The sequence below is a fragment of the Melanerpes formicivorus genome, unplaced genomic scaffold (genome assembly GCF_026170545.1).
Source record: "Melanerpes formicivorus ecotype bairdi unplaced genomic scaffold, bMelFor1.0.p_v2 SCAF_3, whole genome shotgun sequence".
Taxonomy (NCBI): domain Eukaryota; kingdom Metazoa; phylum Chordata; class Aves; order Piciformes; family Picidae; genus Melanerpes; species Melanerpes formicivorus.
In genome coordinates this window covers 26,331,766-26,349,686 of record NW_027142355.1, presented here as the reverse complement: position 1 = coordinate 26,349,686, position 17,921 = coordinate 26,331,766, and the positions used below count along the sequence as shown (strand labels likewise).

The following is a 17,921-nucleotide window of genomic DNA, read 5'->3' as shown; positions in this document are numbered from 1 at the left end:
CTTGATGGTGGCTGCTGGGATTTTTGTGTAGTTTTGTTTTGTTGCAAGCCAGTTCCTCTTTTATCTGAAACCTTTTTATTTTTCCCTTCCATGGAAAGGTACAAATTTTAGGCTTGTTCTTTTAAGGAAGAAAGTTAAAAGATCTGCAATGCAGAAAAAGGAAGTTTGATGGGGAGTGATCAAGGTGGGGACCACAAGGAGCTGAAAGCAAAACCCAGGAGCAGGTCACTTTGGAGACCTTTGCCACTCCCATGTCCAATATGCCCAGGGGACAACGACATTATCCACTTTTTTGGGGGTTTCATACATCAGCAGAGGGTAAATTTAAGAAGACCTCCCCCTCCTGCCCTTTCTAACTGCAGTGTCAGGCTCAGTGCTCCAGACAGTTGACATTTGCCCACTGGAAAGGGTACCTATCATGCAGAAAATGTATCATTTTGTTAACAATCTGATGGATGTGGTTTAGAAATAGCAGCTTGATGCAGTCTGACCGTTACTAACCTTTTCTCCTTTCTCCCCAGGGATTCCCGAGGCACCACTGTCCCCTGATGCTCCCTGCTCACCCTGGAAGAAGACAAGATAAAATCATGGCCAGTGGGAACTTACCAGCTGAATCTTGCAGAGGTGGTGAAGGGATCCCCATACCCAGGTCCAAACATCTCCACCTAGACCTATGCTGGAACAGAATCTCAGAGTGCACTGGGTTGGAAGAGATACTCAAAGGTCATCTTGTCCAACTCTCCCTGCTATGAGAAGGGACAGCTTTAATTAGAACAGGTTGCTCAGGGCCCCATCCAGTTTTGACTTGAATATCTCCAGGGATGGGCCTTCCACCACATCTCCAGGCAACCTGTTCCAGTATTGCACCATCCTCATTGTGAGGAACTTCCTCCTAATAGCCTGGAGGCTGGACATCTCTAGGTATAAGTCTAGAAAGACTCTATTTGTGCCCTTTGAAAGAATTAAGCATGTTGCAGAGGTGGATTTGAAGCATCTACAAAGCTTTTTGGGAATCTTTCACCTGTAGGCAGATACATAAAAGTGAATAAGAAGGGCAACAGAGCTGGTGAAGGGTCTAGAGCAAAAGTCTTATGAGGTGTAGCTGATAGAAATGGGATTGTTTAGTCAGAAGAAGAGGAGGCTGAGCTTCCTATAGCTGTTGAGACCTTACTTGGAATATTGCATTCAGTTCTGGGCTCCCCAATCCATGAGGGACAGGCATCTACTGTAGAGCCCAACAGAGGGCTATCAGGATGATTAAGGGACTGGAGCACTATGGTATGAGTAAAGACTGAGAGACCTGGGGCTGTTTAGTCTGGAGAGGAGAAGACAGAGGGGATCTAATACATGAATACAAATATCTGAGGGCTGGATGTCAGGAAGGGAGGGACAGCCTCTTCACTTGTGCCCTGCGATAGGACAAGGGGCAATGGATGTAAACTACAGCACAGGAGGTTCCACCTCAACATGAGGAGGAACTTCTTCACTGTGAGTCCTAGAGCACTGGAACAGGCTCCCCAGAGAGATTATGGAGTCTCTGTCTCTGGGGACTTTGAAGACCCATCTGGATGTGTTCCTGTGTGACCTGTACTGGATTCTATGGTCCTGCTCTGGCAGGGGAGTTGGACTTGAAGATCTCCAGATGTCCCCTCCAACCCCTAACATCCTGTGATCCTGTGATGCAGCTCTCTGAAAGGAGGTTGGAGTGAGGTGTGGATTGGTCTCTTCTGTATCATATCAGGTGACAGATGAAAGGAAATGGCCTCAAATTATGCCATGAGAAGTTTAGGTTGGATAATAGGAAAAATTTCTTTAGTGAAAGTGGTCAGGCATTGGAACAGGCTGCCCAGGGAGGTCACCATCCCTGCAGGTGTTCCAGGAAAGTGTGGATATGACACTTGAGGACATGGTGGCGTTAGGTTGATGGTTAGACTTGATGGTATTTTCCAACCAAAACAATTCTCTGATTCTATAATTCAGATACTCACCTTGGGTCCATCTGATCCATCTGATCCTGGGATCCCTGGTTTTCCAGGAGTGCCAGTTTCTCCCTGTGAATGAAAAAAGCAGTGGATGGGCTGTAAGCACAAACAATCCCTAAGATATTGGGTCAAAAAAGACCCAAGTGAGTAAGTGTTGCTGGAGTGTGTAACATGATGACACTTCTGGTAACAGCAGGTCCAAGTCCAGGCAAAGTCTTAGCTTTAAACCAGTTTAAATTCTAGAGCTTCCCAGTTTCAAGCCTACCTACATTAAAGTAGGTAGGAAATTGACAGAGCAGTGCTTCATTTACCCAAAGGACAATACTAATAACAATAATAATAACAACCCATCCCACTGGTTCAGCTATCAACAGTTCCCTTGCTTCTTATCAAGCTTTTTGAAACCCTTCATAAAAGGGCCATTAAGGGGCATTATCTCTGTTTACAGAGGAAGGTCTAATGGTGCTGACAGTCAGAGCGATGTGCCCAGCAGGAATTGCTGAAATGAGTCCAGACAGTTGCTAAGACACAGACCAGGAAGGGATTTGGGCAGGGTCTGGCTGGTTTTTTATTTTACCTCAGATTGTCAAAAAGGTAGAATCTCAGAATTGTTTTGGTTGGAAGAGACCTTTAAGGTCACCGAGTCCAACTGTTAACCCAGCGCTGCCAAGTCTACCACAAGACCATGACCCTCAGCACCACATCTACACCTCAAGTACTGTGTCCAGTTCTGGGCCCCTCAGTTTAGGAAAGATGTTGAGTTGCTGGAAGGTGTCCAGAGAAGGGCAACCAAGCTGGTGAGGAGTTTGGAGCACAAGCTGTATGAGGAGAGGCTGAGGCAGCTGGGGTTGCTTAGCCTGGAGAAGAGGAGACTCAGGGGAGACCTTGTTGCTGTCTACAACTACCTGAAGGGAGGTTGTAGACAGGCAGAGGTTGGCCTCTTCTCCCAGGCAGCCAGTACCAGAACAAGAGGACACAGTCTCAGGCTGCACCAGGGGAGGTTCAGGCTGGAGGTCAGGAGGAAGTTTTACAGAGAGAGTGATTGCCCATTGGAATGGGCTGCCTGGGGAGGTGGTGGAGTCACCATCGCTGGAGGTGTTCAGGAGGAGACTTGACAGGGTGCTTGGTTGCATGGGTTAGTTGGTTGGGTGGTGTTGGATGATAGGTTGGACGCGATGATCTTGAAGTTCTCTTCGGGTCTGGTCTATTCTATTCTATTCTATTCTATTCTATTCTATTCTATTCTATTCTATTCTATTCTATTCTATTCTATTCCACATGAAATCCATCCAGGGATATAATCAACCTGATCTAGTAGAGGATGTCCCTGCTCACTGCAGGGGGTTTGGATTAGATAACCTTTGGAGGTCCCTTCCAACCCAAATCATTCTATGATTCTGTGAAACTATGGTGACTCCACAACTGCCCTGGGCAGCCTGTTCCAGGGATTAGCAGCTTTTTTGGTGACAATTTTTTTCCTAGTCTCCAAACTAAACTTCTTCTGGTGCAAGTTTCCTGCAAGCTTTAAAACCATCTTGTCCATGGCTACCACTCTGGATGGCCACATCTCCCTCTACTGCAGCCTCTAGCCTCACATTACCAGGAGAGACTTCTGCCAGAGTTAGGTTGGCTTCTTCATGCATGATGCTATGGTCAGGATGAGAGGGAAGCAGGGCTGGAAAGCAGGTGGCTAGAGTAGGATGGAAAACTTTTCTCAGCTCACCTTGATGCCTTTGGCTCCAGATGTGCCAACGTGTCCTGGCAGCCCTCGTAAGCCCTGAGGATGGAGCAGATGATAGATGAGGTTAAATCATGGCAAGGGCAGAGAAAAGGAACTCTTCATGTGCATAGGGTTGACACCACTGTAGTGCTGCAAACTTTCCCCTTGATTGCCCTGTCCTTCCTCATTGGCTTCATGGAGCCTGAGCTTTCTTCTCACCCTGTACACTGCACTGGTTAGGCCACACTTTAAGTGCTGTGTCCAGTTCTGGGCCCCTCAGTTTAGGAAAGATGTTGAGTTGCTGGAACGAGTCCAGAGAAGGGCAAAAAAGTTGGTGAGGGGCTTGGAACACAAGCCCTATGAGGAGAGGCTGAGGGAGCTGGGGCTGCTTAGCCTGGAGAAGAGGAGACTCAGGGGTGACCTTATTGCTGTCTACAACTACCTGAAGGGAGGTTGTAGACAGGCAGAGGTTGGTTTCTTCTCCCAGGCAGCCAGTACCAGAACAAGAGGACACAGTCTCAGGCTGCACCAGGGGAAGTTCAGGCTGGAGGTCAGGAGGAAGTCAGGAGGACTTAGGGGTGCTGATGGGTGAAAAGCTGGACATGAGCCATCACCATGTGCTGACAGCCCAGAGCCAATCTATCCTGGGCTGATCCCCATCAGTGTGGGCAGTAGGTGGAGGGAGGGGATTCTGTCCCTCTGCTGAGACTCCACCTGCAGTGCTGGGGTCAGCTCTGGAGTCCTCAGCACAGGAGAGACATGGACCTGTTGGAGTAGGGCCAGAGGAGGCCAGGCTGAGGGAGTTGGAGTTGCTCAGCCTGGAGAGGAGAAGGCTCAAAGGAGACCTTTTTTGGTGGTCTTTTGGCCTTTCAGTGCTTAAAGGGAGCTGATGGTGTCAGAATTTTTATCAGGGCCTGTTGTGACAGGAGAAGGAGTGATGGTTTTGGACTAAAAAAGGAGTGAAGAGAAAGAAGACATTTTTGTGCTGAGAGTGGTGAGACCCTGTCCCAGGTTGCCCAGAGAGGTGGTAGATCCCTAGAACCATTCCAGGTTAGGTTGTCTGGGGCTCTGAGCAACCTGCCCTAGTTGCAGATGTCCCTGCTGAGTGCAGGGGTTTGGACTAGATGACCTTGAAAGGCCCCTTCCAACCCAATCCATTCTGTGATTCTGTATTTCTATTTCACAAAATCCTGGAGTGGTTGATTTTGAAAAGGTACTCTGGAGCACATCTTGTCCAAGTCCACTGGCCAAGCAGGACCATCTAAAGCTAGTTGACTGTGACCATGTTCAGACAGCTTTTGAGTATCTGCAGTGATGAAGAATTCCCAGGATCTCTCCCATCTCTTACCTTTGCTCCTTTCTGCCCAATATCACCAGTAGTCCCAGGGTCACCTTTTTGTCCCTACATTAAAAAACAAAAAGACAAAACATATCATGCATGGCCTGACAGGTGAAGAATGCAGCCCTTCTATATAGCATCACCTTGCATTTCTCTTGTGCTTTTAACCACCAAAGGCTCCTTGAAAATGTGCATGTCATAGAGTCATTTAGGTTGGAAAAAGACCTTTAAGATCATTGAGTTCAACTGGTGAGCCATCATGGTCACCTTGTCAGAAATGCAGCCAGCTCTGGGCTAGGACAGGAAATGACTTTGCAGAAGGTGACTGTGACAGAGCTGCTGGTGAGTGGGACAAAATGTCATGATGAGATGCCAGAGAGTCTGCAGCTTATGCTGGACAATGTTTGGAAAGTGAGCCTTGAGGGCCTGTGTGTTGGAATGAATGTTACTGAGCTTTAGGAGCCAATGGGGTGACAACAATCCCTGGAAATGTTAGATAGTCTCTCTCAGCTCTTTTTTGTTGGTCACTGCTGTGGGAAATTGAGTCTAGATCCTCCAGGCTCTACCTACACAATCTAGAGGATGTTCTTTAATTGCACTGAGAGCTTCCTTTCTTGCTCCCTCCCCAGATTTTTCCACTGTTTGTTTTTTCTCCCGTAGGAAATTAAAAGGGAAAAAACAACAGCAGCAGATTTCAGCTTGCTGCTAGAAAGCAGAGTTCCCACCAAACACCACTTTGAAGAATTGTTTTAATGAATAAGGAGTCAAAGTCCCATCCATGTGCAGGAACTTGTTTGAGGGCAAGGGGACCATCCTGCCATGATGGAGAACCAGCTCATCCCAGGAAGGTCAAGTCCCTAAGGGCTTCAGTAAATGACTGTTTTTTCCTTGCTCTCCCCATCAGACAGGTCAGCACTGAGAAGAATTGGACTTGGTACATGAAGGAACTCAAAATCTGGGCCTTGGTAAGTAACAAAGGACAACACATGCTGGAAAACATGGGAAAACTTAGAAGACTACAGCTAGAGATTCAGACAGATTCTCTGCTGGCATGCAGAGAATGGTTCCTTCTGAAAATGAAGCCACTAGAGACTTCTTAGGAGGTTTAAGGAGAGTTTTCAATTCTCTTTTGGAAAGACTCACCCTGAGCAAAAACCTGACTCCAGTAATGAGGCAAGTAGATGTTGAAGGAGAAATGAATCTGGGGTGAAGAAAGGCACAGAGTTCCTACCTTCCAGATAAACCATATCCTTCCCTGCTACTCACCGGCTTCCCCTTCTGCCCTTGAAGACCTCTGTCACCCTTGACTCCCTTGCTTCCATCTTTCCCATTGAGACCTGCTGCACCCTGCCAGAAGGAGGACAAAAGTTAATTTCTTTGTCAGGTCTTGGAGGCAAGATAGCTGAGGACAGTCAGCAGGTTGGAAACTCAAAAGTAAGAGCCCAAGTTGCATGGTCCTGCAGCTAGAAGTCAGAAGCTATCCTAGGTGTAGCACCAAGACCTGAGGCTGGGATTTAGCACCCAGAAAAAAAGAGGTGTGTGGCACCTAAGTCTTAGGCCAAGACAATGTAGGTGATGACAGCTGTGGTTGAGAGTAGGAGCAAAGACATTAAGCAACATCACACTGTGAGTGACTTAGAGATGGGCACAACGCTGGTCACTGGGTCTGCAGCTTCAGACCCAGTCAAAGGACTGGAAAGCAGCACTGGGTGGTGAGCTTTGGTTTGGTGCATGAGAAGAATCATGGAATTGTTTTCCTTGGAAGAGACCTATAAGATCATCAAGTCCAAAAATTAATGCAGCACAGCTAGGTCACCACAAAACCATGTCCCTCACCACCACATCTACAGGGTTCTTAAATCTCTCCAGGGACTGGGACTCCACCACTGTCCTGGGCAGCCTGTTCCAGGGTTTGACAACTCTTTTGGACAAGAAATTGTTCCTCACGTCCAACCTGAATCTCCCCTAGCACAACTTGAGGTCATTTCCTCTTGTCCCATCACTTGTTCTTTGGGAGATGAAACCAACCCCTACCTGGCTCCAAACTTCTTTTGGGGAGTTGTAGAGAACCATAAGGTTTCCTCTCAGCCTCCTCTTCTCCAGGCTAAATAATTTCTGTTCCCTCAGCTGCTTCTCACCAGATTGGTGCTCCAGGTTCTTTACCAGCTTCATTGCTCTTCTCTGGACATGCTCCATCACCTTGATGTTCTTGGAGTAAGGGGCCCACCAGTGCCCAGCACAGGGGACAATCCTGTGCCCTGGTCCTGCTTGCCACACTGTTTCTGATCTAAGCCAGAATGCTGGTGGCTATCTGGGTCACCTGGGCACACACTGCCAGCATCCATGCATAGGATTTCCCATAGCTGCAGTTCAGACAGGATCTCCCATCTAAGGAGTTAAAAGCCAACAGAGACATCCTCATCCAGCTCAGACTTGTGGGCAATGCTGGGCAGAGGTTTTCCTCTGAGGCATCTTTTTGCCACACTTTGGAGGTTCTCAGTGGAGACACTTTGCCCAGAACATCGAAACCACTGCCAGAACTGGGCTATCTTGGCATGGGGTCTCCTAGTCTTCTGGAGCAAATTAAAGCTATTAGAAATGCCCAATATTTTTTCTTTTTCCCCAGGGCTGCCACAGTCTACTCATCCATTCTGTCCAGCTTTGGTGGCAGCTTTCAGAACTTGGATGTGAGGTAAACTTGGATTTACCTCCACATGAGACACCGATGTCATAGGGCTGAGCTCACTCAGATGAGAATGAATTTGCTGTTGAAGCAGAGCAGAAGATGAACAAGCAGCATTCTCTACTTGGAATTAATTTGCAGTAGGATGCTGAAAGGAGGCATGTTTATTAAACTAAAAACCAAGAAGAAAAAAAATAGCCACCGGATTTACAGGCCGAGCAGACTCATCCCCTCTCCAATTTCCCCTCCTCTTTGTGATGAATGGACACTTCTAACATGGTCATAAAAATCATAATCATGAAATGGCTTGAGGTGGAATGGACCTTAGAGATCATCTAGTTCCACCTTCTGCTGCCATGGGCAGGGACACCTCCCACTACACCAGGTCCCTTAAAGTCGGTCTGGTCTTAAACACTTCCAGGGGTGAGGAGCCCATAGCTTTTCTGGGCAACCTGTTCCAGTGACTCACCACCCTCATAGTAAGGAACTTCTGCCTAACATCACATCTAAATCTACCTTACTCTAGCCTCAAACTGTTGCTCCTTGACTTACCACTAGAAGCCCTTGTAAAAAGTCCCTCTCCAGCTTTCTTGTAGCTCCCTTTGGGTACTGGAAAACTACTGCAATCTCTCCTTGAACAGACCCAAATCCCTCATCCTGTCCTCACAGGAGAGGTGCTCCAGCCCCCTGATCATCTTTGTGGCCTCCTCTGGACCCTCTCCAACAGATCCATGTTCTTCAGGTGTTGGGGGCTCCAGAGCTGGACACAGTACTCCAGGTGTGGGTATCACAAGGGCAGAGTAGTCATATAGCAAATTGTTTGTCATGGCAACAAGCTAGCATCCTAAATACAAAAATTCAGCTCTTCCTCAGGGGAACACATTGCTTCTTCAACCCCCTCCCCAAGCCTCAGCACATTTTACATCTCAGAGTAAGAAGAGTCTTTGAGAGTCAACCAGGTGCTCCTCCATGGCTCTACAGGTCACGTCTGGATCAGGTAAAGTCCACCTTCTTCCAGCACTGCCTATGCTGCAGGCACAAACATCTCATGAAAGCTCTTTATTTACTAGCAACTGTTTGGTGACATGATCAATAGAAAGTTCCATCTGAGGAAGTAAATGGACCATGAACCTCCACACTCACTAGTTTGCTGTTTGCTAGGACAGATTGCTTGCCTGGAGAGCAATAAACCTCTTGGCTTGATGCTTAAATCTCACAAGCCCAGGCATCAAGTGCCTGCTTGTTTTGAGATGGCTTTGAACCAGCTATAGATCCACCTGCCCAGAGATTTATTTACAGACCTGTGTCTAAGGGGATCAGATAAAAAGCTAAGCACTGCCTATCCTGAGGGAACCTGACAGTAGTTAGAAATTTCAAGGATCATAGAATCACAGAATACATTGGGTTGGAAGGGACTTTTCAAGGTCATCTAGTCAAACACCCCTGCACACAGCAGGGACATCTGCTACTAGAGCAGGTTGCTCAAAGCCCCAAACTACTTGACCTGGAGTCGTCCCAGGGATGAGACATCTACCACCTCTCCCAGGAACCTGAACCAGTCTCTCAAGCCTTCAGCATCCCATTTTGCTTCCTTCTCTCTAGTCTAAATCTCCCTCTTTTAGCTTCAAACCATCACCCCTTGTCCTGTCACAACAGATCCTGCTCAAAACTCTGTCTCCAGCTTTCTTATCAGCACCTTTAAGTAGTGAAAGACCTCAGTAAGTCTCCCTGGACCCTTCTACTCTCCAGACTGAACAACCTCAACTCTCTCAGCCTGGTCTTACAGCAGAGGGGTTCCAGCCATACCACCATTTTAGTGGCCTCCTCTGGCCTTTCTCCAACAAGTCCATGGCTCTGCCGTGCTGAGGGCTACAGAGCTGGACCCAGCACTGCTTTTAGTTGTCAAGGAGAAACCGTTACTTGTTTTCCTGTGCTTCACTTCTTGCCCCTTGTCCAATGCTCATCTCTTCTCTCTGCCTGATGTCATGGGAGGCCTCTTGCCTGGTCATGGTATGTATTGGTAGGCTGTAAGACAGATGGGTCTAAGCCATGCCTGCTTGGTCCAGCAAACACAAGCAAGTTTTTCTCCTATGTCTTATCTCACTACAGGTGGACTCCTATTCAATATAGAATAGTAGAATTGTTTTGGTTGGAAAATACCTCTAAGATCATTGAGTCAAACCATCAACCTAACACCACCATGGCCATTAAATTATCTCCTGAAGTACAACTGAATCATGTCCCAAAGTGCTGTGTCCACACATTTTTTTTTAACACCTCCATGGTCTCCTTATTGTGGGCTGAAGAAACTTTGCCATATGTACTAGAAGGATAATAATGAGGCTTGGAAATGACAGCAGGTCTGTCCCTGCTTCAGCTCAGGGTGAAGTGGGTCAGAGAAGTGATGCTTTCCAGAGGCCATCTGCACCCAGGACAAAAAGAAGGTGGAAGAGGAAACAAAGAACACAACAAAGCGAGGATGAGGAACACTTTTGAGCACAAGGTGAGGGAAAGAAGCTGAATGGAAATTTGTTCCCTCTGAGCTACCTTGCCTGTTCTGCCAGGCAAATAAAGGCTGGGCAATAAAAGCTAGTGAAATGGACGTTTAAGGGTAATTACTGGTGGAGTACTGGAAATGGCTCTTGCTCTTTGATTCTGTTATTAAAGTGTTGCTGGAACAGGCTTCATTTAACTGCAGAGACACCAGGTACCACGAAGGCACTGTAACGCAAAGGCTTAGTCATAACTCCTGAGTGACGCAAAGACGTCTTTGAGGAGCCAAGGATCTCTGCTTCCAGACGCAAATTCCTGTGAAGATTTGGGCTGGAGCCAGGGAGGAGCCTGCCTTGTCTCCAGGCTCATCATTTCCACTCAGATGAATGAGCTGGAGGATTAGCTGGGTCACTCCGGGGAAGTGAGAAACCCATCAGGAGAGGCACTGGCCCAACAGCATGCCCCAAGAGGACTAATCTGTTTGAATCGTAGAATCACACAATTGTTTAGGTTGGAAGAGACCTTTAAGATCACCAAGACCAACTGCTAACCCAGCATTGACAGGTCACCACTAAACCACATCCCTCAGCACCACATCTGCATGGCTTTTAAATCTCAGCCCTGGGCAGCCTGTTCCAGTGCTTGACACCCCTTTTCAGGGAAGATGTTTTCCTGACTGTCCAACCTACACTTTCCTTGCTACAGCCTGAAGTTGTTTCCACTTGTCCTGTCATTTGTTACTAGGGAGTTGAGACCAACCCCCACCTCACTCCAGACTTCTTTCATGTAGTTTCAGAAAGCAAAAAGGTCTCCCTGGAACCTCCTTTTCTTCAGGCTCAACAGCCCCAGGTCCTCAGCTGCTCCTCACAGGGCTTGTTCTCTAGACCCTATGCTAATGTATTTCCAAACTATGGTGTAGGCTGGTAAAAGGTTTCCCACCTCCTGGGCCTCAGCGTTCAATATTTGATGGGATGATGCATATTAAGTAGCTGGAAGTCTCAACCTCAGAGTTTTATCTATGTTTCTATACCTTCCCTGCTGTGCCTTTTGTCTAGACTGTTCTGCGCACAATTATTTGCTGCAGTCCTGAGCATCCTGCCCCAAAAATCCTTTCTAGGTGTGGGAACTGCCCCTGGTCCTCAGAGTCATAATGGGCACTCCTTCTCAGGCACTACATCTTGAAGATGGGTCAGCCTCATACCTTGCTGCAAAATCTCTGAGATACCCTAAACAGAGATTTCCACCCACTGCCACAAGATCTGGCTGACTAACTTCCCTTGACTCATCGGAAGTGCTCAAGACATGTCAAGACACCCTCTCAGAGCAAGAACTTCTTGGGAGGTGACTTTTTCTACTTTGAGTGGCTTGTCAGAATCCACACACTACCCTTCCTCCCCTTTGGCTTGAAATGGCTCATACCTCAGCAGGCAGGAGAACTGGGATACCATGTGGGTTCACCTAAGCCTCCATGCAGCCAATGGAGGGAGGTAGGACTTGTTGATACCTCTCTAGGGTTGTCTACCCACCGCATCTATGTGAAGATGTCCTATAGTTTTTCTATCTATGGTAAAGTAAAATTCCTGATTATAACCATTCTCATGCCTACTCTGAGGACATGCTCTTTCACTCAAACTCTCAATGATCAATGTGGACTAAAAATCCTGGATTTCTTCCCCTCACTCACATGCTGGTGGCTTTGTTCCATCACTGGCTTTGGCAGATGAAGAATGCACAACAAAGAACGTATAACACAGCCAAGCGGTGAAGAATGAAGCATATCTGAAATCATTCTGAGAGTGAAAGCAGAAGGTCCAGGGAACTGGTAGGTCTCCCACCCTCCAGAGTGCGACACCTTTGGAATATGCACATGGCTGTGTGGATGGTTAGAATAGAATAGAACAGAATAGAATTAACCAGGTTGGAAAAGACCTCAGAGATAATCAAGTCCAACCTATCATGCAACACCATCTTATCAACTAAACCATGGCACCAAGTGCCTCATCCAGTCTCCTCTTAAACACCTCCAGTGATGGTGACTCCACCACCTCCCTGGGCAGCCCAGGTTTTATCACACAGTCTCTGGCTTCCTTGTTTATAGGGCAAAAATGCACAGGCTGCTGGCCAAATATAGTGCTCAGCTCACAAAATGAGGTGAACAACATCTCTGAGCTCCAACTTGTACACCTAGTGAAGAGGCCTTGCAAAGTAGAATGGACATGGGTGAGGCAAAGGAAGCCTCAATATCTGATCAAGATGACAACTCAATAGGCATAATACAGACTGAAATATAATATAGAAGGGTGAAGCATGCAGGAGTATCAACTTGAAAGAGCTCATTGCTCAGGAAAAGGTGCTATCTTGAACATCAAGAATGCACATATTTGCCCTGAGATCTAGTTGTAAAGTGACCCAAATCCATTGAAATTCTCTGGGTGGTGACACAAACATCCTCAGCTTAGTTAGGCATTCCTATAGAGCAGCAAATCAAAAGAGAAAATGGGTGAGACTTCCCATGAGCTGCTTAAATTACTCAGAGTGAATTCAGAAGGACAGAAAAGGGGCCATCAGAATGTTTGCAATGAGTTGGCAGCAATTTGTGCATACAAAAGATGGAATTAAGAGGGAGCTGAAGGAAAATGACAACTGTTACCTTTGAGAAGTTGCACAGGACAGAGTTGGTAGAGGTAGACTGGGCCAAGTAGTGTCTGTCTTCAAGAGCAGGGGAGAAGATGACTTAGGGATGATATATGAGACAAGAGAATATCAAAGTATCTGTGAGCACTTGGAAGATAAAGCAAGACCTGGGTTTGTGAAGCAAAATCACATCAGGTTGTCGCATCCTAATACGTCTGAAACAGATGATGTGAGTTGGGATCTAAAAGTACCCTACAGCTGCCAATAAACCAAGCCTGAGCCTGGCTTGCTCTGACGTGAAAGGGAACATGGCAAACATCTAACCTGAGATCAGATGAATTTCATACAGGCTACAGTACATCATGGCTCTTCCCACACGGGCATAGCTCTCATCTGACTCCTGCAATTTTACAAATTCAATGAGTGCCCAAAATCAAGTTCTATTATCTCACTCTAGCTCTGAGCACAGCTCAGATAACATTAACTTGAACCAGCAGAATCCTGATGTATTTCCAAAAGAAAGATGACTTAGCTTTCCTCCAAGATTGGTTGACAAGATACCACTTTCTGGTGGTTCATTGGTTTAGGTGCTGATGCTTGTGGGTGCTAGTAGAAAACAGCACATGATTCAACCATGACTGGATGGATGGTTGCTGGCCAGGATGGTGGAGTTCACTGTTCTTCCTTGGCACTCAGCAGCCTCAACATAGAATCATAGATTTGTTTAGGTTGGAAGTCATTGAGTCTATTAACCACTGACAGGTCACCACTAAAGCACGAACCTCAGCACCACATCTACACAGCTTTTGAGTCTCCCCAGGGGACTCCACCACTGGCCTGGACAGCCTCTTCCAGGCCTTGACAAACTTTTCCATGGAGAAACTGTTCGTGTCCTAAATCTCCCTTGACACAACTTGAGGCAATTTTCTCTTGTCCTATTGCTTGTTCCCTAGGAGAGAAGACCAACCCCCACCTTACTTTAACCTCCTTTCAGGTAGGTTTACAAGGTGAGAAGGTCTCCCCTCAGCCTCCTTTTCACCAGGCTAAACAACTCCAGGTCCCTTAGCTGCTTCTTACAAGACTTGTGCTCTAGATCCTTCAGCAGCTTTGTTGCCCTTTTCTGGACACTCTCCAGCAGCTCAATGTCCTTCTTGGTGTGAGGGACCCAAAACTGAACCCAGTATTTGAGGTGTGGCCTCGACAAGTCTTCAGTCCTGCCCTAGTGCCGGTTGTCACCTACCCATTCAGATCTTCACTACAAAGCAATAGTTAACATTCCTATGATCCAATGCCAATGTGTGGTGATCCCAGATGATGAGATCTTACAGCATGTGTTGACAAAGTGCTCAGAAGGTTGTTTTACAACCAAGCAGGGGTTGAAATAATTAATTGAATGAGGGTCACCTTCTCAGTGAGCAATTAACAGCCTGGATAATGGGCTTGTAAATAGTTACCAAGCCATGACCTTTAAACAGTGGGCAGCTCTGAAGGGCTGTGGAGCCTTCACAGCAACAGGGAGCTGCTGAGAGTCCCCCACTTATGCACAGAGGCATAATTAGGGAATAGGTTAAAGTAAAATATCGATATTTCTTGTTGTAATAAAACAATTAGGGTTCAATATTTCCATGTTCATATTTCCATGACCTGAGAAAAAAGCCCCAGTCCCCTTTTGGTGTTCCCTCCCCCTCACATACCTTCCTTTCCCAGAGGAAAATAAATCAAAGAAGACTATTTCCACGTTGGATGACCCTGGAGACCATTTTTCACTTGTGGTTTCTCCCAAGTGAATTAGTGAAGTTTCAAAGACATCTAAACACTTCTGCAAAGAAAAATGGCTCTTCTCTTTCCCTCCCCCAGCTTGTCAGGAAAAAAAGTGAACTCCAAGATTATCCAGATCCTTCAGCACAACTGTTTTCCTTCTGCTCAGCAACGTGCACCCACTGAGCTCTGAGAATAGCCACTTGGAGTCCAGTCCCTTAAGGACATATCCATTTCCCATGGGAAATGCAACCTACAGTCACAATTCTTGAGCCATCTCAACATGGAACATCATTTATTCAGAGAGCCATAGAGGGGTTTGGAAGGAGCCTTTAAAGGTCACCTAGTCCAACTCTCCTGCAGTGAGCAGGGACATCTGCAACTAGAGAAGGCTGTTCAAAGGCCTGAACAACCTGACCTGGGATTATTCCAGGGTTGGGGACATCTACCACCTGGCAACCTGGTGAGCAACCTGGGCCAGGGTTTCACCTGTCTACTTTATATGTCTACTTTATATGTAGTCTAAATCTCTCTCTTTAAGTTTAAACCCTCCCGTGCAGAGGTCTCCAGAACTGGACAGAATAGAATACAATAGTATAGAATTAACCAAGTTGGAAGAGAGCTTTGAGACCATCAAGTCCAACCTATCATCCAACACTATCTAATCAACTAAATCATGGCACCAAACACCCCATCAAGTCTCTTCCTAAACACCTCCAGTGATGGTATCACAGTATCAATAAGGTTGGAAGAGACCACAAAGATCATTGAGTCCAACCTGTCACCACAGACCTCATGACTAGACCATGGCACCAAGTGCCACGTCCAGTCTCCTCTTGAACACCTCCAGGGACGGTGACTCAACCACCTCCCTGGGCAGCACATTCCAATGACGAATGACTCTCTCCGTGAAGAACTTTCTTCTCACCTCGAGCCTAAACTTCCCCTGGCACAACTTGAGACTGTGTCCCCTTGGTGACTCCACCACTTCCCTGGGCAACCCATTCCAATGGCCAATCAGTCTTTCTATTAAGAACTTCTTCCTAACATCCAGCCTGAACCTCTCCTGGTGCAGCTTGAGACTATGTCCTCTTGTTCTTGTGCTAGTTGCTTGGGAGAAGAGACCTGCCCCCACCTGGATACAATCTCCCTTCAGGTAGTTGTAGACAGCAACAAGGTCTCCCCTGAGCCTCCTCTTCTCCAGGTTAAGCAACCCCAGCTGCCTCAGCCTCTCCTCATAGAGCTTGTGCTCCAAACCCCTCACCAGCTTGGTTGCCCTTCTCTGGACACCTTCCAGCAACTCAACATCTTTCCTAAACTGAGGAGCCCAGAACTGGACACAGTACTCAAGGTGTGGCCTAATCAGTGCTGAGTACAGGGGCAGAATGACCTCCCTGCTCCTGCTGGCCACACTGTTCCTGATGCAGGCCAGGATGCCATTGCTTTGAAAGGCAGAGAAACATGCTCCAACTCACAGCAGAGCCTGGCAAGCCTGGTTCTCCTGGGTCCCCCTGCAAGGAAAGCAATGATGAGTTAGCATGGTGAAGAGCTGCATTCCCTCTGAAAATGGGGATTGGTGTAGGAGATAACTACAGATGAAGAAGAGATAAGGGAAGTTTTGGGGTCCCTTCTGTAGAAGCAGCTGGACTGGGGAAGTAGCATACCTCAAACATCTCAACTGGGCAATTGAATGGAGCCCTGCATCTCCATTGATTGTAACTGGATCTTACAGAGTGGTTCACACCTCCCACTAGACTACCAATATTAAAATGAGTCATTATTAGCTGTTTTAATCCAGGGAAGGTGGCAGAGCTCTCTGCTGCCTCAGAAAATGGGAGAATCTTCAGGGCTCTCCTGGAAAAGCGCAGCTGCTTCTGCTCTCCAGTAGCCCTGCAACATTTCAATGAGCAACTTTGGTGAGGGAATGCAGGATTATGTTCTGTGAGAAAACTCTGATGGGACTTCACACATCAGTTCTTGCAGGGGGACACCTTAACACAGGTGCTCACCCTACTCACCTTCTGTCCCACAGGTCCTCTTGTTCCAAAAAGCCCCATCACTCCCTTGGAACCAGTTTCACCTTTGGCTCCCTGAAATTCAAAAATCCTTGTTAAATATGTTTGGAGTACCTACTGCTCCCCCCAGTAGAACAACTCATGGAGAGGGCAGAGAGGATGACAAAAAGTAACTGGTGGTAGGGAAGAAGTCTATCAACTGCACTGTGGCAGAAACCACAGTGAAAAATCCTAAGTTGGTGCCCAGCGATGGAGACTCAGAAAAAACCACAACCCAACACTGCAGAAAAGGGTTTCAAAGCCACTAGATGAGCTGCCCTCTTGCAAAAACTCAAGTGCAAGACCAATGGATTTATTGGTGGTAGAGATATTACCCTGAAGCTCCACCCAAAGTCACTCAGATGTTGATCCAAGAGGTGTTCTTGCCTTAGGAGATACTCATGTATCGTTTGTTTATTAGAATAAAACCAAACCAGGTTGGAAGAGACCTTCAAGATCATCGTGTCCAACCCATCAACCAATCCAACCTACCTAAACAACTAACCCATGGCACCAAGCACCCCATCAAGTCTCCTCCTGAACACCTCCAATGATGGTGACTCCACCACCTCCCCAGGCAGCCCATTCCAATGGGCAATCACTTTCTGTATAGAACTTCTTCCTAACATCCAACCTAAACCTCCCCTGGTGCAGCCTGAGACTGTGTCCTCTTGTTCTGGTACTGGCTGCCTGGGAGAAGAGACCAAGATCTGCCTGTCTACAACCTCCCTTCAGGTAGTTGTAGAGAGCAATAAGGTCACCCCTGAGTCTCCTCTTCTCCAGGTTAAGCAACCCCAGCTCCCTCAGTCTCTCCTCATAGGGCTTGTGTTCCAAACCCCTCACCAACTTTGTTGCTCTTCTCTGGACTCGTTCCAGCAAGTCAACCTCCTTCCTAAACTGAGGGGCCCAGAACTGGAAAGCAGTCTGACAGATAAAGAATCATAGAATGGTTTTGGTTGGAAAAGACCTCTAAGATCATTGACTCCAGCCATCAAACTAAGACAACCATGGCCATTAAACCATGTCCTGAAGTGCCATATCCACACATTTCTTGAACATCTCCAGGGACAGTGACTCTACCACCTCCCTGGGCAGCCTGTTCCAATGCCTGGCCACTGTTTCAGGAAAGAAAATTTTCCTAGTACCCAACCTAAACCCCCTCTGGTGCAATTCGAGGCTATTTCCTCTCATTCTATATCTGATACTAGGGAGAAGAGGCTGACCCCACCTCACTACAACCTCCTTTCAGGGAGCTGGA

At 47.1% G+C, this 17,921-nt stretch overlaps 1 protein-coding gene across 1 annotated transcript in view; it reads right to left on the bottom strand.

Annotated features, from left to right (window-relative positions):
- LOC137457271 (collagen alpha-1(VII) chain-like) overlaps positions 1-17,921 on the bottom strand; it is a 133,392-nt gene that overhangs the window by 38,740 nt on the left and 76,731 nt on the right. Inside the window, exons 63-69 of the mRNA XM_068169106.1 lie at positions 16,628-16,699; positions 16,085-16,120; positions 6,308-6,388; positions 5,051-5,104; positions 3,706-3,759; positions 1,989-2,051; positions 502-564 (exon numbers count right to left, since the gene is read on the bottom strand). Of these exons, the coding sequence (XP_068025207.1) occupies positions 502-564; positions 1,989-2,051; positions 3,706-3,759; positions 5,051-5,104; positions 6,308-6,388; positions 16,085-16,120; positions 16,628-16,699 (423 nt within the window). The remainder of the gene's footprint in view (positions 1-501; positions 565-1,988; positions 2,052-3,705; positions 3,760-5,050; positions 5,105-6,307; positions 6,389-16,084; positions 16,121-16,627; positions 16,700-17,921) is intronic.